We start from the raw sequence: 22,424 nt of genomic DNA, 5'->3' as shown, positions 1-22,424 counted from the left end.
CGCGCGCTCGAGATGGCGCCGGCGCGGGGAAGGGGCGGCGCGTGCCCGGCGCCAAGATGGCGGCGGCGAGCGGCGTCTACGCGGCGCCCCTGCCCAAGATGGCGGCGCGGGGGAGGGAGGGAGGGAGCGAGGGGCGGGCGCCGCGGCCACTTCCGCCCGGTCCCGCCATGGCGGCGGCGCGGCGCCGTGCGCATGTGCGGGGCCCATGGCGAGACAAGGGGCCGAGCGCGCGCAGGGCGGCCCGGTGCGGAGAGGTAACGGCGGGGGCGGGCGGGGGCGGCGGGACGGGGCCGCTGCGGGGGCTGCCAGACGGGCCGCGCCTCCCCCCGGGCTGCGGGGCCGCGGGGTCCCGCCTCGGGCCGCGGCGCCGGTGGGTGCGGACGGGCCCGGCCGCGGCGCCTCCCCCACCCACCCCCACCCCGCCCCGCTCCGCTCCCGGGCCCGGCCGCCGCGGCCCCTGCCGGGTGCGGGTCCCCCCGCGCCGCCCCGGGACGCGGCCGCCGCCGCCTGTCAGCTCACCGCGGGCCGCTCCCGGCCTGTCGCCCGCCCCGGGCCTGTCACCGCCGCCCCCCCCGCGCTGACACCCCCGCGCCGCTGCCGGCGGGACCCGCGGCCGTGACCGGGGCCGTGTGACGCGGGGCTGAGCCCACGGGGCGGCCCCGGCGCGGGGGGCGCGGCGGCAGGGGACGGCCCCCGCCGCAGCGGGCCGGGGGGGAGCTGGCGGCTGCGGGGCACGGCCGGGGCAGCGGGGACACCCCGGCTTTGCCCCTGCCCCCGGTGACAGCCGGGACCAGCCGCCGCCCGGGCGATGCCCGTCCCGGGGAGGCGGCCGGGGCCGGCGCTCAGCGCTGCCGCTGCCCCCGCAGGGCTCTGAAGGCCGGAGGGACGCTGGTCCGCGGCTGGCGCCGCTGATGCCCGTCGGAGCGGAGCGATGAAGGGGTGAGCGCCGGCGGGGCCAGCTGCGGGGTGCTCTGGGGGGTGGTCCCGGCTGAGGGGTGGGGGGGAGATCCGTGGCCGCCCCTCACCCGCCGCCCCTCGCAGGCAGCAGAAAGCAGCCGAGACAGAAGAGGGAACGGTGCAGATCCAAGAAGGTGAGCGGGGTCCCCCCTCTGGGCCAGGGCTTGGTGCCAGGGCCGGCATGGCACGGCCTGCACCCCCCGTCCCGGCCCCTTCCCTGTCATGGGCTTCTCCCCCCTTGCCCTTGTTGCCTGAAGGTGCAGTGGCCACAGGCGAGGATCCCACCAGCGTCGCCATTGCCAGCATCCAGTCGGCCGCCACCTTCCCCGACCCCAACATCAAGTATGTGTTCCGCACAGAGAACGGCGGCACGCAGGTACGGGCGGGCGGGGGGCGGCTGGGGGTCGCGGGGTGCCGCGGGGGGCTGAGCGGCCGCGCTGTGTCAGCAGGTGATGTACAGGGTGATCCAGGTGGCCGACGGGCAGCTGGATGGGCAGACCGAGGGCACCAGCGCCATCAGCGGCTACCCCGCCGCGCAGTCCATGACACAGGTGGGTGCCGCCGCTCCTCCCTGGCGCTGTTCCCCTGCCCCGTGCCTCCCCTTGACCTCCATCCCTCTCTCCCCTCCAGGCCGTCATCCAGGGCGCCTTCACCAGCGAGGATGCGGTGGAGACGGAGGCCACAGCCACCGAGACTCACTACACCTACTTCCCCACCGCGGCCGTGGCCGACAGCAGCACGTCGGCGGGCGCGGGGACCACGGCCACGGCGGTCGTCACCACGCAGAACTCGGAGGCGCTGCTGGGGCAGCCCACCCCCACGGGTACGGACCCCCACCCTGGGGGGTTGAGGAGGGGGTTTGAGGTGCTCCCGCCTCACCCTGTGTGTTTCGGGCCCCTCAGGGCAGTTCTTCGTGATGATGTCGCCACAGGAGGTGCTGCAGGGGGGCACGCAGAGATCCATCGCCCCCCGCGCCCACCCCTACTCCCCGTGAGTAGTGAGCCCCACGAGGGGCTGCGCTGAGCTGGGGGGTCAGCTGGGGATCCTGTGGGTTTGGCAGGCCCAGGGAGGTGACCCCAGTGCTGGGGGGTGAGTGGGTGGGCTGTGGCTGACCCCCACCACTGCTGCTGTCCTGGGGGTCCAACACATTTGGCAGCCCTAGCGAGGTGCCCCCAGTGCTGTGGGAGTGTGGGGGTGTGGGTGGGCTGTGGCTGACCCCCACCACTGCTGCTGTCCTGGGGGTCCCACACATTTGGCAGCCCCAGCGAGATGCCCCCAGTGCTGTGGGGGTGTGGGTGGGCTGGCCCAGGGAGCCCCCAGGGCTGTAGAAGTGGGTTAGTGGGTGGGTGGGCTGTGGCTGACCCCTACCACTGCTGCTGTCTCGGGGGTCCCACACATTTGGCAGCCCCAGCGAGGTGCCCCCAGTGCTATGGGGGTGTGGGGGTGTGGGTGGGCTGCCCCAGGGAGCCCCCAGGGCTGTAGAAGTGGGTGAGTGGGTGGGTGGGCTGCAGCTGACCCCCGCCGTGGCTCCGGCACCGCCGCTGTCCCGCAGGAAGTCGGAGGCCCCACGAGCCACCCGGGATGAGAAGCGCCGGGCACAGCACAACGAAGGTACCAGTGTGGGGAGGGGTCTCTGGGGGGGCTGGTTGGGGGTAGTGACCCCCAGCTGGGTGTTGGAAGGGTTCTGACACCCCCATATTTGTGTCCCCCACCCTCAGTGGAGCGTCGGCGCAGGGACAAGATCAACAACTGGATCGTGCAGCTCTCCAAGATCATCCCCGACTGCTCCATGGAGAACACCAAGTCAGGGCAGGTGGGCAGCAGCCCCCATTGGCCCAGGGGGTGTGGGGTGAGGGCAGGGGGCTGCGGGTGCTGCTGCCCCCCACTCACTCTCTCCATCAGCCCAGGGGGTGTGGGGTGAGGGCAGGGGGCTGGGGGTGCTGCTGCCCCCCACTCACTCTCTCCATCAGCCCAGGGAATGTGGGGTGAGGGCAGGGGGCTGGAGGGAGCTGCTGCCCCCCACTCACCCTCTCCATCAGCCCAGGGAGTGTGGGGTGAGGGCAGGGTCTGGGGGGAGCTGCTGCCCCCCACTCACTCTGTCCCATCAGCCCAGGGGGTGTGGAGTGAGGGAAGGGGGCTGAGGGGAGCTGCTGCCCCCCACTCACTCTCTCCATCAGCCCAGGGAGTGTGGGGTGAGGGCAGGGGGCTGAGGGGAGCTGCTGCCCCACGCTGACCCCCTGCCTATCCCATTCCCTCCTTCAGAGCAAGGGTGGGATCCTGTCCAAGGCCTGTGACTACATCCAGGAGCTGCGGCAGAGCAACCACCGTCTGTCCGAGGAGCTGCAGGGCCTGGACCAGCTGCAGATGGACAACGAGGTGCTGCGGCAGCAGGTGAGGGGCCAGGGGAGGGGGATGGTCTGGGGAGGGGGTCCAGGCTCACCCTCACCCCCCTCTCTGTGCCCCGTGGCCCCCTGGCCGTGGCAGGTGGAGGATCTGAAGAACAAGAACCTGATCCTGCGGGCGCAGCTGCGCCAGCACGGCGTGGAGATCGTCATCAAGAACGACAGCCACTGACAGCGCCGGGCGGGGGGCCGGGGGCCGCCCCCTCCCCAGCAGCGACCCCTCCCCGCCCTCACGCCGCCACCCTCCCGTTTGGTTTGTGTCCCCTCCCCCAGCGCCCCCCTGCCCATCCCCGGGGCTCTTCCCCTCCCTGTCCCCCTCGCCATGGTCCCTGTCCCCCGCTTCCAGCACACGCTCAGCCCAGCCCGGCGCTGCCATGCCGGGGGTCCCGGTGCCCAGCCCCCAGCCCCTTCCCCCCTGTGCCCGGGGGTCCCGGTGCCCACCCCCCTTCCCTGCTGTGCCCGGGAGTCCCGGTGCCCAGCCCCCTTCCCCGCTGTGCCCCGGGATCCCGGTGTCCAGCCCCCTCCCCAGTGTGCCCAGGGATCCCGGTGCCCGGGGGTCCCGGTGCCCACCCCTTTCCCTGCTGTGCCCGGCCCCCCCCCACCCCCAGTGTCACTTTTTTTTAAAACTCTCTGAATTTAAAAAGCGAAAATAAATAAAAATAGTGATTTGTTTTTCCAGGCCCTGCAGCTGCTTCCCCTCCTCCCCCATCCCCACCCACCCCGGGCTGGGGGCTCCCAGCGACGCCCTGCCCTCCCTAGGTGTACGGGAAGGGGACTGGGATGGTGCTGGGACCATGCAGACCTTACTGGGAGCCCTGGGATGGTGCTGGGGGGCACGGGGATGGTGTGGGGGGCACTGGGACAGTGCTGGGGGGCACTGGGACTGTACTGGGAGCAGTGGCAGAAGCAGAGGGAGGCAGGGAAAGGGCACTGGGATGGTGCTGGGACCATGCAGACCTTACTGGGAGCCCTGGGACGGTGCTGGGGGGCACTGGGATGCTGTGAGGGGTTACTGGGGAGCACTGGGACTATACTGGGGTGACACCGGGCCCGTGCTGGGGTTACTGGGGGGCACTGGGACTATACTGGGGTGACACTGGGCCCGTGCTGGGGTTACTGGGGGGCACTGGGAGCCGGGGGGGGACCCGAGGCCGACGCAGGCCCCGTCGCCATGGCAACGGCCACGAGGAAGGCGAAGCGCTCCCATTGGCTGGAAGTTGGAGCTCGCTCTCTGATTGGCCGAGAGGCGTCTTCCCTCACCACACCTGTCGCACGCGCGGGCCCCCTTCGCCTCAGCCAATCAGGGCGGCGCTGCGGGGCCGAGGCAGCCAATCAGGGGAGGAGCCGGGCGGTGCGGCCAATGGAGGCGGGGGAAGGGCGGGGCTTGCCGGCACCTGGCGGAGGGGCGTGTCCGCGATTGGCTCCTCCCGCCGCGGTGGGCGGGGCCCACACCTGGGCGGGGCGGGGCGCGCGCGGGCGGCGGCGGCCATGGCGGGAGCGGCGCGGCGGGACGGGACCGGGGCCGGGACCGGGGCCCCCCCGGGCCGGACAGCGCGGCTCGGGCTGCTGCTGCTGCTCGGGGCGGCGGCCGGTAAGTGCCCGGGAGCGGCGGCCGCGGGGTGCTGGAACAATGGACCGGGCGGTGTCCGCGGTACCGGCGGGTGGGGGCCGGTGGACGGGCCGGACGGGCCGGGGCCGCGTGGGGGGGTCCCGCGGAGCGCGGCCGGGGCCGGGAGGTCGCGGTGTCGCCGCCTCGGGCGGGGCTGGTGCCCGGGGGTTGCCCGGGAAGGGTCCCGGTGCCCCCGTCCCGACGCCGCTCGCCGATCCCGGTTGTGGCGGTCACGGGGCCCCGGTGCCGCCGCCCCCGCGATAACGGGCTGTGGTAACCCGCCGGCGGCTGCCCGCCGTCCTGCCGCAGGACCCCCCCGCCCCGGGGAGCCCCGGCGCTGCCCGAGCCCTCGCGGACACCGGGACCCGCCGGCGCCGCCCCTTTGTTTCGGTTCCACGGTTGTTTCTGTGAGCGCACGAGCCTTTCCCCGCCCGGGTCACCCCCACTGGGGCGGGACCACCGGCCCCGGGACCCCCCCCCCCCCAAGCTCCCGGCGGCTCCGGGTCGTGACCCCGGCTGAGCTCCACGCGTGGGGAGGGCCCCGGGCCCCGCTTTTGGCCAGACTCCGGGGCGAGGGCTTTGCCGGTGCCACTGACCCCGTCCCGGCAGCTCCGCGCCCGCCCCTCATCACCCCCGCGACGGCGCCCGGTAACGGGGTGCGGGGGGGCAGGGGCTTGGTTGAGGGGGGGCTGCGGATCCGGCCACACTTCCCGGCACTGGAAACCCAACTGTGGCAAAACACCCCGGTCCCCGGCGGCTCCCCCCGTGCCGTGAGCCCCGACGGTGCCCCCGCGGCCGGGGCTGTCCCGGTGCCCCGGTTATCGAGCAGCCGCCGGTGCCCCCACAGCCGGAGCCCCAGGGCCCGCCGGGCTGTGCTGGCCGCGGCTTTCCTGTCTCTGGCCCGTCACGTCCTGCCCATTGTGCTGAAACAATCCCAGCGGCGCGGCTGGGATTAACCCGCTCCCGCCGGAACGGGACCCGGGACCACCCAAACCGACCGGGACCACCCCCCAAACCGCCCCTGGACGCGTCTGCTCTGCCCCCAGCCCCACCGACACGCCACGCGGGGGTCTGGGCAGGGCCGTGCCAACCCCAGCCCTGCCAGGCCCTGGGGGGCAGCCCCTCGCTGCTGGGGGACCCCAGCCCCCCCCCCGGTGCAGCCCCGTATCGCTCCCACCCGGCCGGGTTTCGCTCGGGGTACAAAGGTGCAGGTGAGCTGGGGCCGAGGCTGCGCCAGTTCCTGGTGACTGTGCCCTGCCGAGTGACTCACCGGCGGCACCGGCTCGGCCGGGGACGGGGGCTCGGGCCAGCGGAGCCAGCACGGGCCGGGGCAGCCCCGGGGCAGCGCAGGAGCCGGGCGTGGGTCTGGGGGCGTGGGGCAGGGGGCTGGGTGTGCACAGGGCAGGGAGTTGCGAAACGCCCCGGCCAGTTTCCTGCGAAACCAGGCAGAAACCGGGCAGGGCTGGAGGTGACGACAGCGGCACAGCCCCGAGCCATAGGACGGGATTTTCCAGCTCTCAGGGCTGTGACACCCGGGCACAACCCGGCACGGCACGGCCCCGCTGCCCCCGGGCTCCCGCTGCCCTCCCTGACCCGGCTGCAGCCGCTCTGCTCCCGGTGCCCCAGCCCACACTGGCCCTCAGCCCTGGCTTTTCTCCCCACAGTGTCGCTGGCAGGAGCCCAGGTCACCTCTGAGACCAAAGAAGTGCCTGAAAACCAATGTGAGTGGCCGGCGGGACCTGGACCCAGCACGAGGGTCACGCCGGGGTCACAGAGTCACTGGTTGGAAAAGCTCCTGGAGCTGCTGCACTCCCTGCCCAGCCCAGCACTGACCCACGGCCCTCAGCACCTCAGCCCCACGGCTTTGGGAACCCTCCAGGGCTGGGCACTCCCCCAGCTCCCTGGGCAGCCTGGCACAGGGGCTGACACCCCTCTCAGGGAAACAGTTCTGCCTCAGCTCCAACCTCAACCTCCCCTGAGACAGTTTCCTCTTGTTACTTGGGAGCAGAGCCCGACCCCCAGCTCCCTGCAGCCTCCTGTCAGGGAGTGTCAGAGTGCTCCTGTCTCCCCTCACGCTCCTTGAGGCTCAACACCCCCATTCCCTCAGCCCCTCCCCAGCACCCTTGTGCCCCAACCCCTTCCCCAGCCCCACTGCCCAGCTCTGGCCCTGCTCCAGCCCTCTCAGTGTCCCCGTGGGAGGGTGGTTTTCATGCTGGGGGGGAGTCTGGGAATGGGTTTTATGCTGGGAGGGTCTGGGGGTGCTGGTGCTGAGCGGGTGCTGGTGCCTGTCCCGCAGCCGCCGACATCCCCTGCGCCGCCTACCGATCCAGCTGGAGCAACCCCCGCATCGAGTGGAAGTTCCAGAAGGGCTCCTCGCTCGTGCTGTTCTACTACAGCGGGGAGCTGACAGGTACGGCCCCTGGGGAGCTGTGGTGGGGATCCTCCACCCCTCCTCCGTCCCTCCCTCCCACCCTCCCCCTCTCTCTCTCTCTCCCCCCGGGCAGAGCCGTACAAGAACCGTGTCCAGTTCTCTCCCACCACCATCCACTTCAGCTCGGTGACGCGGGCGGACACGGGCAAATACATCTGCGAGGTGGTTGGGGACGGCAGCAACATCGCCAAATCCGAGGTCAACCTCATCGTGCAAGGTGCAGCCCCTCCCCTCGCCCCCTCCCCTCCGCCTCGTGCCCCCTCCCCGGGGGCCGGGCCAGCCCCACCGACGCCGCGCTGTCCCCCCAGTGCCCCCGTCCAAGCCCGTGGCTCACGTGCCCAGCTCGGCCACCATCGGCAGCAAGGCCGTGCTGCTCTGCTCCGAGAGCGACGGCTCCCCCCCGCCCACCTTCCGCTGGTACAAGGATGGGACGCTGATGCCCAGCGACCCCAAGAGCAGCCTCACCTTCAGGAACTCCTCCTACAGCCTGGACTCTGCCACGGGAGAGCTGGTGAGCAGGGGAGGGGAGTTGCTCCTCTTCTAGGGGGGGTCCCCAGCTCACCCCCGGGTCCCCTCTCATCACCTCCTGCTCCTACCCAGATCTTCCAGCCCCTGAGCGCCTTCGACAGCGGCGACTACTCGTGTGAGGCCACCAACAACGTGGGGTCTGCGCAGAGATCCGAGGCCATCCACATGGAAGCCAGTAAGGAGCAGCCTGGGGCCACCGACCCCCCACCCGCCACGGGGCTCTCCCACCTCTGCCCACATCCCCACTCGGGAGGGGGTGACACCATCGCCCCTTTGCCCTTCCAGGACAGAGCTGGGGCTGGGCTGGGGGTCCCGCTGGGGTGCTGAGGGTCTCTGTGCTAGGACTCAGCCCCCTCTGCCCCGTCCCTCTCTTTGCAGGCGAGGTGAACGTGGGCGGCATTGTGGCCGCCGTCGTGGTGCTGCTCATGGTGCTGGCGCTCGTGGCCTTTGGCGTCTGGTTCGCCTACAGTCGAGGCTTCTTCAGCAGTGAGTGACCCCCACGGCAGCTGCCCACCCCCAACGCCCCCACGCTGCCCCCACCCCTCCCTAAACCCCTTTTGTGCTCTTTCATTTCAGAGAGAAAAGAGTAAGTGAAGCCCTGGCGCCGCTGCCTCCCTCCCGGCTGCCACCTCTGCAGGGACCAGGGGTCTCCTCCTTCCCCAGCCCCTGCCCTCGGGCTGGGAAGCTGCCAGCGGGGGCTCTGGGCTGGGAGGGGAAAGGCGGGGGGAGGGGGGGTCTCTGGGCAATGTGACATCTCCTGACGCCTTTGCTTTGTGCAGCTCGGGCGGCAAGAAGGTGATTTACAGCCAACCCTCACACCGCAGCGAGGTGAGTGCGGGGGCAGGACCCGCCCCCCCTCCCGGCACAGCGACCACCCGGGTCCTGTCTCGTGAACGTCCCGTTAACGCCCCGTTGTCCCCGTTAATGCCTCGTTAACGCCCCATTGTCCCCGTTAATGCCCCATCAACGCCCCGTTGTCTTGCAGGGAGAGTTCAAGCAGACCTCGTCCTTCCTGGTGTGAGCTGCTGCTGCCTCTTGTCGTTGTTCCCGATTCCTGCAGCTCCGTCGGGATTTTTACCGTTCTTGGGGTTTTTACGTACCACGTGGTGCCTTTGGGGGTCACCTCAGGTGGGGCTGGGGGCGGCTGAGTCTCCTGTGACCCCCCCCTCGTGCCCTCCCCAGCAGGACCCGGATTCCGCACAGGGGTCGCTGCCCTTTGGAGCCGTCGCTGTGGCCCCGGGGGGTGTCTTGTCCCCGGGGGGGGGGGCTGATGTAACCCCAGGTGTTCTCCCCTCTGCTTTTTGGGGGGGTGGGAGCACATCTACCCCACTGCCAGTCCCACCCACTGGTCCCAGTTGCCGGTGTGTACTGGGGAGGGCCGGACCACTGGAAGGAAATAAACCTGTGTCCTCAAACTGAGCCCCTGCTGCACTTTTTGGGGAGGGGGGTGGTGGGTTGGGGATGTCTCTGCTTCCCCCCACCTGCGTGCGGGGGCTGAGGGGGACGCTGCGGCCGCGGGACCCCCCCCGGGACAAGCGGCTGAGCCCCTTCCCCGCCATCAACACGACCTTTATTTAGTAACTGCTTCACCTCTCCCCGCCCCGAACCGAGGCGGGGATGGGGGGGGGGAGCAGCAGCGACACAGTCCTGGGTGGGGGGGCGCGGGGGGTCGTTCCCCCGCCGTGTACGTGCAGATTAGTGGCACTATGGACGTACCTCGGTGTGCTCGCGGCGCCGGGCCGGGCCGGCCGTTAATAGCAGAGCTCTACGTTAGCAGCAGCGGGGCCGGGGGGACGCTCGGCCCGGGGGGACGCGGCCCCCGATTATCCATCACACCCCGGGGGGTCCCCTCTGACAGCCCGGAGTGGGGGGAGGTTGGGGGTCAGCACAGGGAGGAGGGTCCAGCTCTGGCAGAGGAGGGGGGGAGCTCAGGGGTGTCTCCTGCCTCAGTTTCCCCTGGGGAGGGTGTGATGGCCCCAGGGGTGTGGGGAGGGTGAGGGGCTGGGGAGGGGTCCCGAGCCCTCCAGATGGGATGGGGGGGGAATGTCCCACGAGGCCGGAGCCTCCCGCTCCCCACCCCACGTGTAAGCGAGCGGCTCAAGTCTCAGCCCCAGCGCACGGGGGGGGGGCAGAAAGTGAGAACCCGGGGCTGGCCCTGCGCCCCCCGACCCAGGGACAGCACCCCGGCAGGATGGGGTCCTGGGGGGGGGGCTGGGGGTCTCTGGCCTGTGTTAGCAGAGCATTAGGTGAGGGGGCGCAGGGGACAGCCCCGTGCCCTGGGGTGCCGTGGGGAGACGATTCCAGGAGGGGGGATGGGGAGCAGAGCCGGTGACACCTCCGGGGCTGGTGGGTGACACCCCTGGGGTTGGGGGCTGCGCTGGGGGCTGGTGGGTGACACCCCCGGGGTTGGGGGCTGTACCAGGGGCTGGTGGGTGACATCCCCGGGGTTGGGGGCTGTACCGGGGACTGATGGGTGTCACCCCCGGGGTTGGGGGCTGTACCGGGGACTGATGGGTGTCACCCCCGGGGTTGGGGGCTGTACCGGGGGCTGGTGGGTGACACCCCAGGGGGAGGGGGCTGCACTGGCGGTCAGACGTTGCTGATGCGGACGCTGAGCGGAGCCCCCTCCCGCTCCCGCTCCGCCGCCTCCCGCAGCGACTCCTCCAGCTTCACCTTCTCGGGGTCCCCGAACCGCACGGTCTCGTGGAGGCAACAGGGCGCCGACACCTTCACCACCTGGTCGAAGAGGCTGAAGTCGGCCACGTACTTGCCGCTGGCCGAGAGGGAGATGGCCGGGGTGAACTCGTAGCCCCAGAGGATCTCCTCAGGCAGGTAGGAGGTGCGGACCTGGCAGGTGGCGCTGGTGGACTCCACCGTACCGCTGAGGATCACCACCAGCTCGAAGTCGCCTTCGCCCGTCCGCAGGGCCACGTCCCGGAATGGGCTGGAGTCGTCCACCACGTGGTAGAAGGTGAGGGGCAGGATGAGGAAGGGGCTGTCGGACGACGTGTCCACCTGGAAGTCCACGTTGACCTGGTTGAGACGGACGCTCTCGCCTTCCTTGGTGAGGTGGGTCTGGAGGAGCTTCCCCGTCACCTGGCAGCCGATGAGGAGGCTCTTGCGCATGTTGGCCACGCGGATCATGAGGCAGGTCTTGCCGTCGTGAGGAGCCACCACCGCGTTCTGGCTGAACTTGATGGTCTCGGCGCGTTTCTTGGGCCGGGCGATCTTGGCCAGGAAGGTGCCGGTGATGAAGATCTCCATGATGGTGGTGAGGACCAGCTGGGTGATGAGCAGGACGATGGCGAGGGGACACTCCTCGCTGATGTAGCGGAAGCCGTAGCCGATGGTGGTCTGGGACTCGAGGGAGAAGAGGAAGGCGCCGGTGAGCGTGTGCACCTGCATCACACACGGCGTGTGGTTGGCCGGCGGGTCGAACTCCAGCAGGTCCCCGTGGACCACGGCCACCAGGTACCAGACGACTCCAAAGGCAAACCAGGTGCCGGCGAAGGTGGCGGAGAAGAGGACGAGCTTGTACCGCCACTGCATGTCGATGAAGGTGGTCCAGAGGTCCTTGAGGTACAGGAAGCGCTTGTCGGCGATGTGCTCCATGCGCACGTTGCTGCGGCCGTCCTTGGTCATGACGCGGCGCCGGCGCAGCCCCGAGCCGATGAGGGGGCGGCTGTCGGTCTGCGTGGTCTGGCTGTAGTACACCTTGGTGGCTGACGTCATCTGCAGCAGCAGGGGACAAGGGATGGTGAGGAGGTGCTGGAGAGGGAGGGATGGAGGTGAAGAGGAATGGAGGCAGGGAGAGGATGGGTGGATGAAGGGATGGATGAAGACTGATGAGTGGGAAAGAGGGAGGGAAGGATGGCTGGATAGGTGGAAGGATGGATAAGAATGACATGGAGAAGATGGATAGATGCAGGGGAGCCACAGATGGGAATAGGGATGAAGAGGGAGGGAGGGATGGATGGGGTGTGGTGAGAGGATGGGGGGCTGAGCAAAGCACTGATTGGAGCTGAGGGAGTGTGGAGGGACGGTGGGTACAGAAGTTGGTGTTTGTTGGGTGACAGGACAGAGTTGGGGGGTGTTAGATGGGGGGCTGCAGGTCACTGGGTGGGTGCAGTGGGGCACGGACAGGGGGCTGGAGGTCGGATGAGAGAGATGGGTGGACACTCCCCTCCCACTCCTCCCCATGACTTGTGCTAGCTGTACCCCCTCCCAGCATGGACTGAGAATAGAGGAACTCATCTCATGCCTGAAGGGATGAGGGGGATGAGCAGAGCCCCCCACCCTGACCCTGAGCAGCGTGGGGACATGGACGGGGAGTGTAGGAGACCCCAGCCTGGCCATAGAGACCTGACAGGCTCGTGGCACCTCAGGGACAGAGGCTGCAATTGACCCGTTCCTCCATCCATGTCCCCTCCCTGCAGCTCCCCTGTCCCTCTGCCAACTCCCCCGTCCCTCTGTCCCCGGCAGCACCACCCCCCCCCGCCCCGCGGAGGAGACCAGGGCGTCCGGTCCGGGCGGGAGGAAGAGGAAGGGGATGAATGGGAGGTGACAGGGACAAACGGCCGGTGGCAGCGCCAGACGCGTTTCCGTCCCGGTCCCTGTCCCACAGAAAAGCCCTTTCAGCCCACGCCAGCCCGTGGCTGTGGCAGGGCAGTGTGCCGGGGACACCGGGGACACGGTGGCACCGTGGGGGGTCTCCTTGGAGCCCGGTGGCCCCGCAGTCGCCAGAGCCAGGGGGGGGACACGGGTGGCACCGGGGCTGCGTGTCCTGTGCTGGCCGAGGGCCCTGTGGGGGCCGGGACACCGGGGATATGGACTTGCCCCATCCCGGGGCTGCTGGGGACATGTCCCTACGGCTACCACACCCCCAGAAACATCAAGTCCCCCAAAGATCCCACCTCCTCAGAGCTCCCACGTCCCCGGAGCTCTGCCCACGCCAGGCAGTGCCACATCCCAGGGGAATATGGGTCTCTGCAGCCCCTCGGGGTCCCTGCACCCCCCAAAATCCTTCTGATCCTCTGGGGTCGCTTTTCCCTCCCCTTTGGCATCCCCACACCCCCACAAAGTCCTTGCATCCCTCTCTGAGGTCCAGGCACCCCTCTTTGGGAGTTCTGCACCCCCCCAGGGTGCCCACATCCATCTTTGGGGAGGTCTCCAGGTCCTCACACTCTGTTTTGGGAGGGTCTCTGTGCACCTCAGGGTCCCCTGCATCCCTTCTCCAGGGTCTTGACCCCCTTCTTTGGCATCTCTCTCCCCACCCGCTTTGGTTTTTGGGGTCATTGCATCCCATAAAGGCCTCGTCAGGGGCTGTGTGCCTCCGTGCCCCCCGGCTAGGCTCCCGTGCTGGGACACGGGTCGTGACAAGCCGGCACTTGTTCCCAGCACAGGGACGGTGCCCGCGGGCAGAGCCGCCGCCGCCACCGGCCGGTTACCCATTAACCACCCCCACCCCGTGCCTCGGCTTCCCCCGGGGGCGTTCGGTGCTGGGGCTGAGCGCAGGGGTCCGGCCCCGCCGGGAGGGTCGGGTGTGGGATGTGGGGGGACATGGGGACAAGTGTCCCCTCCCCGCGCCCCGCTGGCACCACCGGCCCGGGCACCGTTCCCGCAGCCGCGCGGTGCCAACCGCAGCCGGGCTCCCCGCCAGCAGCATCCCCCCCTCCCCGAAACTGGGGCGCGGGGCTCCATGCTACTGGTGGCAACTGGGAACGGGGGAGACGGACCCCGCTCCCCAGGGCAGGGTCGGGGTGCCGGGGGGTGCGGCGCGGGGCAGGTCCCGTGGGGCTGGGGGTGTGGGGCGGCCGCGGGCGCTGGCGGGGGGGGGCCGGGGCCGGGACAGTGGGGCCATTGTGCGCCCCGGAGGAGAAGCTTCAATGGAGCTGTCGGGGCACAAAGGCGCTTTGAGGCGGCTCCTCGTTAACATGCAGAGCCCCGCGCGCGGCCACCAGCACGGCCCCGGAGGGGGTCCCGCGCCCCTCCCGCACCCGCCCGGCCGCCACCGAGCCGCGGGCGCAGGAGAGACCCCCACCGCCACCCCCAGCTCGTCCTGTGGACCCCCCATCCTCCCCTGCACCCCCCCCCATCCTCCCCTGCACCCCGCTACTGATGCTCGACAGGTTGGAGCCCAAATGCGGGGCCCCCGGGGCAGGGACGTCCCCGCGCCCTTCACACTGTCACCCGCACCCGGGGAACGCGGCGGGGGGCAGGAGCTGCGGCCCCCTCCTCAGCCACGGGGGCAGTGGGGACCCCCATCCTCCCAGCAGCTCCGGGGGCACCCCGAAGCGGTGTTTTTTGGGGGGTGTGTGTGCCTGCACTGCCCAGCCCTCATCAGCAGAGGCTGCAGATCGGGAGGGGGGAAATAAAGCCTGTTTTGGCTGATTTCGAGCCGGCTCCACAGCGCGTCCAACAGGTCCGTGGGCGTGGGGCTCCCACGGGACCCCCGCGGCGCCGGTGCCGCTGATGGGGCAGATAAGGGTGTGGGGGGACCGGCAGAGAGCCGTCCCCACGGCCACCGCGCTCCCTGGGGCCGGCCGGCGAGGCTCAGCCCTCGGTAGCCATCGGAGGAGCCACCAACGGCACCGGTAACCGCAGCCCCTCCGACCGGCACGTTAACCCCCCTTAACCCGGAGCCTCCTTAACCCCCAGCCCCGTTAACCTGCAGCCTGAGTAGCTCCCAGCCCAGCTAACCCACAGCCTGCTTAACCCACAGCAGCAATAACCCACAGCCTGATTAACCCACAGCAGCAGTAACCCACAGCCTGATTAACCCACAGCAGCAACAACCCACAGCCTGGTCAGTCTGCAGCCCAGATAACCCACAGCTGGGTTAAACCACAGGTGGATTATCCTGCCACTGGGATCACCTGCACCACGGGTACCTCACCACCAGGATACCCCACTGCCAGGATGACCCACCGCCCAGCAAACCCAGTGTGGCTAATCTGTGGCTCTGCTGATCTGCAACCTGGCTAATCCATCATGACTACCCCACAGCCCAGTTCACCTGCACCCTGGGTAACCCACAGCCCAGCCAGGGTCACTAACACGGGTCCCAGCCCCTCCACCCAGATGCCCTTGATCTGTCCTGTCCCCAGGAATCTGAGCTCGAGGGGCTGGGGGAGGTCACCCCCACCTAGGGCCAAGCTGAGACCTCCCACCATTGTTACACCAGTGCAGGGACCCAGGGTGAGTGAGGTGCTTGGGGGGGTCCCTATTTGAGGATCACTTCCTGGGGTGCAGAAGGGGCCATTCCCGAGGCCTCAGGCCTCATACCCCATGGGCTGTGGGGGCATCTTGGGGACAGGTGGCACCTGACAGCGGTGGGCAGGGCTGGGGGCTGCTGTGCTCCCTCCATCCTCTGTCCTTCCAGGTCACCCTGTGTGTGGGGGTTTCCCTTTGTGGGCTTGAGGACACAGGAGTGCGTGAGACGGGGACACAGCAGGATACGGGGACACTGGCATGTGCAGAACAGACATTTGGGATGGGGACAGAGGAGAGGTGGACATGGGGACACAGAGACATGGGGACATGGGGCACAGGGATGTGAGGATCAGGGGATATGGGGACGTGAGATGTGGGGTGCTGGGGGTATATGGGGCTACGGGGACACAGCACATGGGGTTATGGGGTCACAGAGGTGCAGGGAGATGGGGACACAGGGGTGCAGTGCTACAGGGGACACAGGAGACGTGGGGGACACGAGGACGTGGTTCTACAGGGACGTGGGGCTCTGGGGACGTGGGCTTACAGGGTCCTGGTACTGAGGACCCGGGACTAATCCCGCTGCGGTGGCACTGGCAGGTGCCCGCAGCCCCCAGCGTGTCCCGGATGGGATGGGACCCGACAGGGACCCCCGGGCCCCCCCCCGGCCGCCCTTACCTTGTTCGGGGAGGGCCCCAGGGGTCCCGGCCTCGCTCAGCCCCGCCGCCGCCTCCCCATGGGCTTTATGGCTCGGCGGGGCCGGCGGCGGCGGGACGGGACGAGCCCCCCCCCCGCTGCCCCCCCCGGGCCGGGCCGCCTCGCCGGGCCCGGCTGGCACGGATTGGCGGGGCCGGGGAGGGGGCCCGGGCCGGGGCGGAGCCGCCGGGGGCGGGACGGGGGTTAATGGGGTGGAAAACGAGCCGTCCCGCACCGGGTCACGTTACCGGGCACGGGGGGGGGGGGCGAGGGGCCGGGCAGAGTCCCGGGACTCCGGTACCGGCACCGGGCGGGACCCCCCCCACTTCGTCACGGCATCCCCCCCATCCCCGCGGGGATCCCCCTCCGGACCCCACTCCGAGCATCCTCCTGCGTGGGGTGACAGAGGGACCCGCGAGAAACGGGCGGGGGGAGCATCTCCCGTGGGCTCAGACACGCATCCACGGAGTGACACCCCCGCCGTGGGGGTAACGCGAGTCCCGACTGCGGGGGGCGCGTGGGGTGCGGGGCCGTGGGTCGCGGCTGCCCCACACAAGGCCCCGCTGTTCCTGGGCCGGTTCCCCGGCACAAAGCGCCTTTGTCTGCTCGGGGAGGGGGGCCGGGGGGGCCCCGGGGCTGTGCGGGGGCTCCCGGAGGCGGCCACGGGCACCGGGGGAGGGCCTGGCCACCGATGGGGGCTAGTGGCCACGGGGCTGTGGCTAGTGATAGGGGTCCTGGGAAGGGCTGGGGGGTCCTGGCTGGTGATGAGGGAGGTGTGGGCTGGTGATGGGGACACCACTGCACTGTGAAGGGGGCTCGGGCTAGCGGGGAGGAGCCCTGGGCTAGTGACAGGGCACCTCGGGCTACTGAGGAGGGGCTGTTGGGCAGCGCGGGGAGGGCTGGACCTCGTTCACATCCCCCTCACCGTGCTGGGCGGCACACGCTTGACCCACCCCCACACCGGCTGTACCCCGTGGCACCCACCCCCCCGTGCCCCACGTCCCTCGTGTCCGTCCCGTGCTATCGCACGTACCCAGCCCGCAGCGCCCGTGGCCCAGCTGTGCGCACCTGCCCCCCGCTCCCCGCGCCCCCGCACACTCGTGTGCGCACCCCCTCCCCGCCTTTCCCACGCGTGTGCAGCGCCACGCCGCCTCCCGCGCCCCCGCCCGGGCCAGGGGTGGGGGTCACGCGTGGGGTGCGGGTGTGGGATGTCGGAGCGGGGCCGGGCGGGGGGCGGCGGGCGCCGGCCGGTATTTTTAGCCGCGCGCTCCCGGGCGCAGCCGTTGCCGGGGAACGGCGGGAGCGCGGCCGAGGGAACAGCGGAAGGAGGGGGGGCAGCGCGGGGGGGGGGCAGGGTGGGGGGGGTGCTCTTCTCCGGGACCGGGACCGAGCCGGGACCGGGCGGGAAGGATCCCGCGTGTCCGGGCGCTGCGCGCGCCCTGCGCCATGCTCCGGGGCTGCGCGGGGCGGCGGGAGCGGTGAGTGCGGGGCGGTGGGGGCACGGCCGGGGGCGGGGGGGGACCACACGGCCCGGGAACGGTGTCCTGCTGCCCCCTTCCCCTCTCTCGCCCCCGCTGCGGCACACGGGGGGTGGCACCGGGGACGAGCCCCTGCCTCCGTGGGTGAGGGGCTGCTGGGGACACGCGGGGGCCCGGCCTGCGTGGGCCCCCCCCCCCCCGCAGCGCACATCGCTGAGGATGCGCCCGCCCCCCCAGCCTCCGCTCTGCCCCCGGGTGAGGGGCTCAGGCCCCACGGACCCGCGTGGGAGTGGGTGTTCCGCGGCGGTGGGGGGGCAGACGCGGGCACAGGGGGGTGCTGCAGGCCGGGGGGGGCGTGGGGGGGCGCGGGGATGTGCACTGGTGTGCGGGGCCCGGCGGGGGGTGCGTGTGCTGCCCTCGGGGCCGGGCTGTGCCCCGGGTCTCTCCCCATCTCGGGGTTGCAGGGTCTGTGAGGAGCCCCCCCCCCGGGCCCACGGGTGGGGGGCTGCACGTGGGTGTGTGTCCCCGGGGGTTGTGCCTGTGTCCACGCCTGTTTGGGGGGTGTGTGTGTTGCCCAGAGCTGCCTGTACCAGTGCACACACACGCGTGTGCCCCTGCTGGTGTCTGTACACATGCGTGTGCAAGCGTTGAGCCCCCTTGCACGTGCTCAGCACCCCGGGGTGCCCCCGTGCCTCAGTTTACCCACCCCCCTTCGCCACAGGCATTCCAGCAGCCCCCCACCCCCTCAGTCCTCACCAGTTTGGGGGGTGAGCAGCACCATTAACCCCTTTATCCCCCACCCCCCTGCAGCCTGTGAGGGCCGATGGCGCAGGACAACGCTGCCTTTTGCGGGGTCCCCGAGGGGGTCCCCGGGGAAGCGAAGCCCCCCCCGGTGCCCCCCCGACGGCGGGGGGCCGGCACCCGCAAGCGCCAGCGGTACGTGGAGAAGGACGGGAAGTGCAACGTGCAGCACGGGAACGTGCGGGAGACCTACCGCTACCTCACCGACATCTTCACCACGCTCGTGGACCTCAAGTGGCGCTTCAGCCTCCTCGTCTTCATCATGGCCTACGCCGTCACCTGGCTCTTCTTCGGCCTCATCTGGTGGTTCATTGCATACTGCCGGGGGGACCTGGACCACCTGGAGGACCACGCTTGGACCCCCTGCGTCAACAACCTCAACGGCTTCGTCTCCGCTTTCCTCTTCTCCATCGAGACGGAGACCACCATCGGCTACGGCCACCGCGTCATCACCGACAAGTGTCCCGAGGGCATTGTGCTGCTGCTGCTCCAGGCCATCCTGGGCTCCATGGTCAATGCCTTCATGGTGGGCTGCATGTTTGTCAAGATCTCCCAGCCCAACAAACGTGCCGAGACGTTGGTGTTCTCCTCGCACGCCGTGGTGTCGCTGCGGGACGACCGCCTCTGCCTCATGTTCCGCGTGGGCGACCTGCGGGACTCGCACATCGTGGAGGCCTCCATCCGTGCCAAGCTCATCAAGTCCAAGCAGACACAGGAGGGCGAGTTCATTCCCCTGGACCAGACCGACCTGAGCGTGGGCTTCGAGACGGGCGACGACCGCCTCTTCCTCGTCTCGCCCCTCATCATCAGCCACGAGATCGACGAGCGCAGCCCCTTCTGGGACGTGTCGCGGCACCAGCTGGAGAAGGACGACTTTGAGATCGTCGTCATCCTCGAGGGGATGGTGGAGGCCACAGGTAACGGGGCCAGCTGGGGTGGGATGTGCCTGGGGACACTTCATCTGCATTGGGGCATCTCATCTGCATTGGGGCATCTCATCTCCGTGGGGACACCTCCGTGGGAATACCTCATCTCCATGGGGACACCTCATCTCCAAGGGAATGTCTCCATGGAGACACATCATCTGCACAGGGACATCTCACCTCTGTGGGGACATCACACCTCCACGGCCCACAGCGTGCCCCTGCCTGATCCTGGTGGCAGGTGATCCCAAATCCACCCTCACCCCGAGCCCTACCTGGATTTGGGCCCCTTTTCACCCTGAATTAACCCCATTGAAGGACTGGGGCATGGGGTGGGGGGCCTTCTTTTATACCCCCTTCCTCCTCATGGTGGGAGGAGGCCACTGGGCTGGGGACATCCTTGAGAGTGGCAGCCCCTGATGTCCCACTGAGGTGTCCTGGGTGCTTCACAGACCTCCCCCCAGGACAAGACCAGGGTGCCCCATGCAGTGAGTGCCTCAGATCTCGGGGTGCCCCCCCACAGCACTTGCAGCAGAGCCCCCCCATGACCCAGTGCAGAGGTCAGGGTGCCCCTCACCCCTTCCCATTGCTGGAGGCCACCCTGCAGCCCCCCCCTCGAGCCCCATCCTGGGGGGCAGTTGCCCACCCACGGGCGTCCCGGCGCAGGGATGACGTGTCAGGCTCGGAGCTCGTACCTGGCGGACGAGGTGCTGTGGGGCCACCGCTTCACGCCGGTGCTGAGCCTGGAGGAGGGTTTCTACGAGGTGGACTACGGGGGCTTCCACCAGACGGTGCCGGTGCCCACCCCGGCCTGCAGCGCCCGGCAGCTGGCGGCCGCTGCCGCCCGCCGCGACGCCCACCTTTACTGGTCCATCCCCAGCCGCCTGGACCAGCCGCTGGAGGAGGCGGCGGTGGGAGGGGGAGGGGACGACCCCGACACTCCCCAGGAGAGCAACGGCACCTTGTCGAGCCCCGAGGCGCGGTGACGGGCCAGGGGTGGGAGGGGGGTGCTGGGCGCCCCGTCGCTCCCCAAAGCGCTTCCTTTTAATAAACCTCCCCCCTTTCTCCTGATGGTGGTGGTCTTGGGGTCTTGAATTTGAGGGGGGGCCTGGGTGCTGCGGGGGGGGTCAATACAGAGTCCCCACAGGGGAATTTGGGCTGAAAGAGGGATTGGCAGAGCCCCCACTTTGCCACATGCCCGGCAGGCGTTAGTGACCCCCCCTGAGTGCTCGGCATCGGGGCGAGGGGGGGAAGTGCACCGAGTTCCCCGAGCCCCCGAGGGCAGGGGCACGCGGAGGTGGTCGCGGCCCCGCGGCGTCACGCCCCCTCCTCCCCACGACGTCTCGGGTGGGGCGGAGCTGCCCCCGCCCCCCGGCCCGCCTCCCGGTACCGGGTCCCCACGGGCGCCCGCACACGTGTGTTGGCGGGGGGAGCTGGGGGGGAGGCGGCTGAGCGCACACGCATGTTGGCGTGAGCGGCGGGGTCGTGACACAGCCCCCTCCCCACTCCCCCGTGTCCTCGTGTCCCCCCCGGCTGCCACATTCCTGCCGCCCACGGGCAGCAGCTGCGCGGGCCGGGGGCGGGTCCTCGCGCGAGAAGGGGCACACGCGTGTGCGTGGCGAGGACCCCCCTCAAATCCCCCTCCTCCCTACCCGACGGGACACGCGGCAGCGCTGCCCATTCCAGCGGGGAACTGGGATAACTGGGAGCGCTGGGCAGTGCAGGGAAGCCGAGGGGAGGGGAGGGGGAGGCGGGGACCTCAGTCCCCCGTGGGGCCGGACGCCTGAGTCCCCCGTGGGGTCGGGGCGTGGGGCCCAGCACGTGGCGCCTCAGCCCACGTCATCTGTTTGTTCAGCTTGGGGGTCAGCGGGGGGGGACAGCGGGGGGGCACAGTCCGGGTAAACACCCCCCCACAACCGGCCTCGGGCTGGGGGTGCTGGGAGATACTGGGATGGACATGGCTGGGGGCTGGGGACTGGGACGGACTGGTGGAACTGGGATGGACTGGGGGAACTGGGATGGATTGGGGGGAAATGGGATAGACTGGGAGCACTGGGATGGACGGGGCAGGAACTGGGACGGACTGTGTGTGCTGGGGGATATTGGGGCAGAGTGCAGGGGGAACAGAGACTGATGGTTAACTGAGATGGACTGGGAGGCAGTGGGACAGATGAGGCAGGGACTGGGAGAAACTGGGGCATACTGGAGGAGATTGGGACATACTTGGATAGACAGGGAGGTGCTGGGGCAGATGGGGGGATTGGAGAGGCGCTGGGACGGATGGGACGCCGGCACGGACTGAGGGGACTGGTCCAGACTGGGGTGTGAAAATGCAGGGTGCACTGGTGCAGACTGGTGGTACTGGTGCAGGGGGCTGTGGGCCCCATAGCCGTGCGTGCCCCCCCTCCCCCCGCCCTTGAGCTGCCCTTGACGGTTTCTTTGGCGACTAAGCCGGACCCTGGGGGGGACAGTGAGGGACGGGAGGAGGGGGGCTGTTACTGGGAAAGGACCTTGAGGCGGGACTGGGGACACTGGGGCTGCGGGACAGGGCCACCGGGGGGTCAGGACGTGTCGCCCCGTGTCCCCGGGCACCGTCACATCCCCTGGCACAGCCGGTCCCCACGCGTGACCATGTTCCCGGGCAGCGCCGCAGCCCTGGCAGCGCCGCGGCCTTGGCACAGCCCCCTCGGCACAGTTGTCCCTGGGCACAGTTGTCCCTGGGCACAGCCCCCCCCCGGCCCGCCCCCCACGGCCTTTCCCCCGCTAATTTTAGCCGTCCGACGTTCCCGAGCGCTGCCCGGTGGCACCGGCGGCCCCGAGGGGCGGAAGCAAACTGGGGGCACGCTGGGGAGGGGGCTGCACCTCCCCCAAAACCTCCCCTTCCCCTGGGGTCACCCCCTGCTCTGAGGGGGCTGCAGGGAGAGACGTCGGCAGCCCCTGACCCCCCCAGTCCGCCAAGCCATGGGGTCTGCAGTGTGTGTGGGGGAAAGACACCGGGGTGCCCCCCTTCCAGCCCCAGCCAGGGTGGGGGGTCACCCCCGTCCCACGGCCATCTGCGTTCCCAGCGCTCGGCCGGGACCCCCCGCAGCCCCGGACACGCGGGGGGGGCGTGGGACCGGGAGGGAACCGCGAGGGGACCGGAGACCACCGTCACGACGGGGAGGGAGGGGAAAGGATGGGAAGAGCACCCCGATAGCGGGGAAAACCGGAGGGAGGGTCCGTGGGGGTCCGAGTGGGGCCAGGAAGGGCCGTGGGGGGAGGTCCGGCCGGGGGGCGGGGGGCGGGGGAGGGCGGGTCGGGCGGGGCCCGGGAGGGTTTTTCTCGGCCGCCGCTGCCGCCGCCCCCGAGGGCCCCGGGCCGAGAGCAGCGACGGCAGCGCCATGGGCA

General features: G+C 70.2%; 4 protein-coding genes across 5 annotated transcripts; 3 read left to right on the top strand and 1 right to left on the bottom strand.

Annotated features, from left to right (window-relative positions):
- The first annotated feature begins 164 nt into the window (after nucleotides 1-164).
- Nucleotides 165-4,037, top strand: USF1 (upstream transcription factor 1). 2 transcript variants are annotated; one of them, XM_062016030.1, is made up of 11 exons: nucleotides 165-254; nucleotides 867-939; nucleotides 1,042-1,091; nucleotides 1,221-1,333; nucleotides 1,407-1,508; nucleotides 1,588-1,780; nucleotides 1,860-1,947; nucleotides 2,510-2,568; nucleotides 2,676-2,770; nucleotides 3,220-3,348; nucleotides 3,442-4,037. In XM_062016030.1, exons 2-11 carry the CDS (start codon nucleotides 932-934, stop codon nucleotides 3,529-3,531), a joined length of 927 nt encoding a protein of 308 aa, XP_061872014.1. In that variant the 5' UTR covers nucleotides 165-254; nucleotides 867-931; the 3' UTR covers nucleotides 3,532-4,037. The 2 variants fall into 2 exon arrangements, with proteins under 2 accessions (XP_061872014.1, XP_061872013.1); XM_062016029.1 differs by having other exon boundaries at nucleotides 1,215-1,333.
- An 806-nt stretch (nucleotides 4,038-4,843) lies between these two features.
- F11R (F11 receptor) lies at nucleotides 4,844-9,342 on the top strand. Its single transcript, XM_062016036.1, has 10 exons — nucleotides 4,844-4,950; nucleotides 6,633-6,689; nucleotides 7,265-7,378; nucleotides 7,473-7,616; nucleotides 7,708-7,910; nucleotides 8,000-8,102; nucleotides 8,306-8,410; nucleotides 8,504-8,513; nucleotides 8,707-8,755; nucleotides 8,913-9,342. The coding sequence occupies exons 1-10, from the start codon at nucleotides 4,848-4,850 to the stop codon at nucleotides 8,946-8,948; spliced, it is 924 nt and encodes a 307-aa protein (XP_061872020.1). The 5' UTR covers nucleotides 4,844-4,847; the 3' UTR covers nucleotides 8,949-9,342.
- Nucleotides 9,343-10,516: 1,174 nt separating this feature from the next.
- On the bottom strand, nucleotides 10,517-15,875 carry KCNJ10 (potassium inwardly rectifying channel subfamily J member 10). Its single transcript, XM_062016028.1, has 2 exons — nucleotides 15,818-15,875; nucleotides 10,517-11,659 (listed from the first exon to the last, which is right to left on the bottom strand). The coding sequence occupies exon 2, from the start codon at nucleotides 11,657-11,659 to the stop codon at nucleotides 10,517-10,519; it is 1,143 nt and encodes a 380-aa protein (XP_061872012.1). The 5' UTR covers nucleotides 15,818-15,875.
- A 1,369-nt stretch (nucleotides 15,876-17,244) lies between these two features.
- On the top strand, nucleotides 17,245-20,023 carry KCNJ9 (potassium inwardly rectifying channel subfamily J member 9). The gene is made up of 3 exons (XM_062016027.1): nucleotides 17,245-17,313; nucleotides 18,124-19,031; nucleotides 19,704-20,023. Exons 2-3 carry the CDS (start codon nucleotides 18,137-18,139, stop codon nucleotides 20,021-20,023), a joined length of 1,215 nt encoding a protein of 404 aa, XP_061872011.1. The 5' UTR covers nucleotides 17,245-17,313; nucleotides 18,124-18,136.
- Nucleotides 20,024-22,424: the final 2,401 nt, after the last annotated feature.

The sequence above is a fragment of the Colius striatus genome, chromosome 29, assembly GCF_028858725.1.
Source record: "Colius striatus isolate bColStr4 chromosome 29, bColStr4.1.hap1, whole genome shotgun sequence".
NCBI classification, from domain to species: Eukaryota; Metazoa; Chordata; class Aves; order Coliiformes; family Coliidae; genus Colius; species Colius striatus.
The sequence above is the reverse complement of the archived record's forward strand: the minus strand, read 5'-3'. Positions and strand labels throughout refer to the sequence as shown.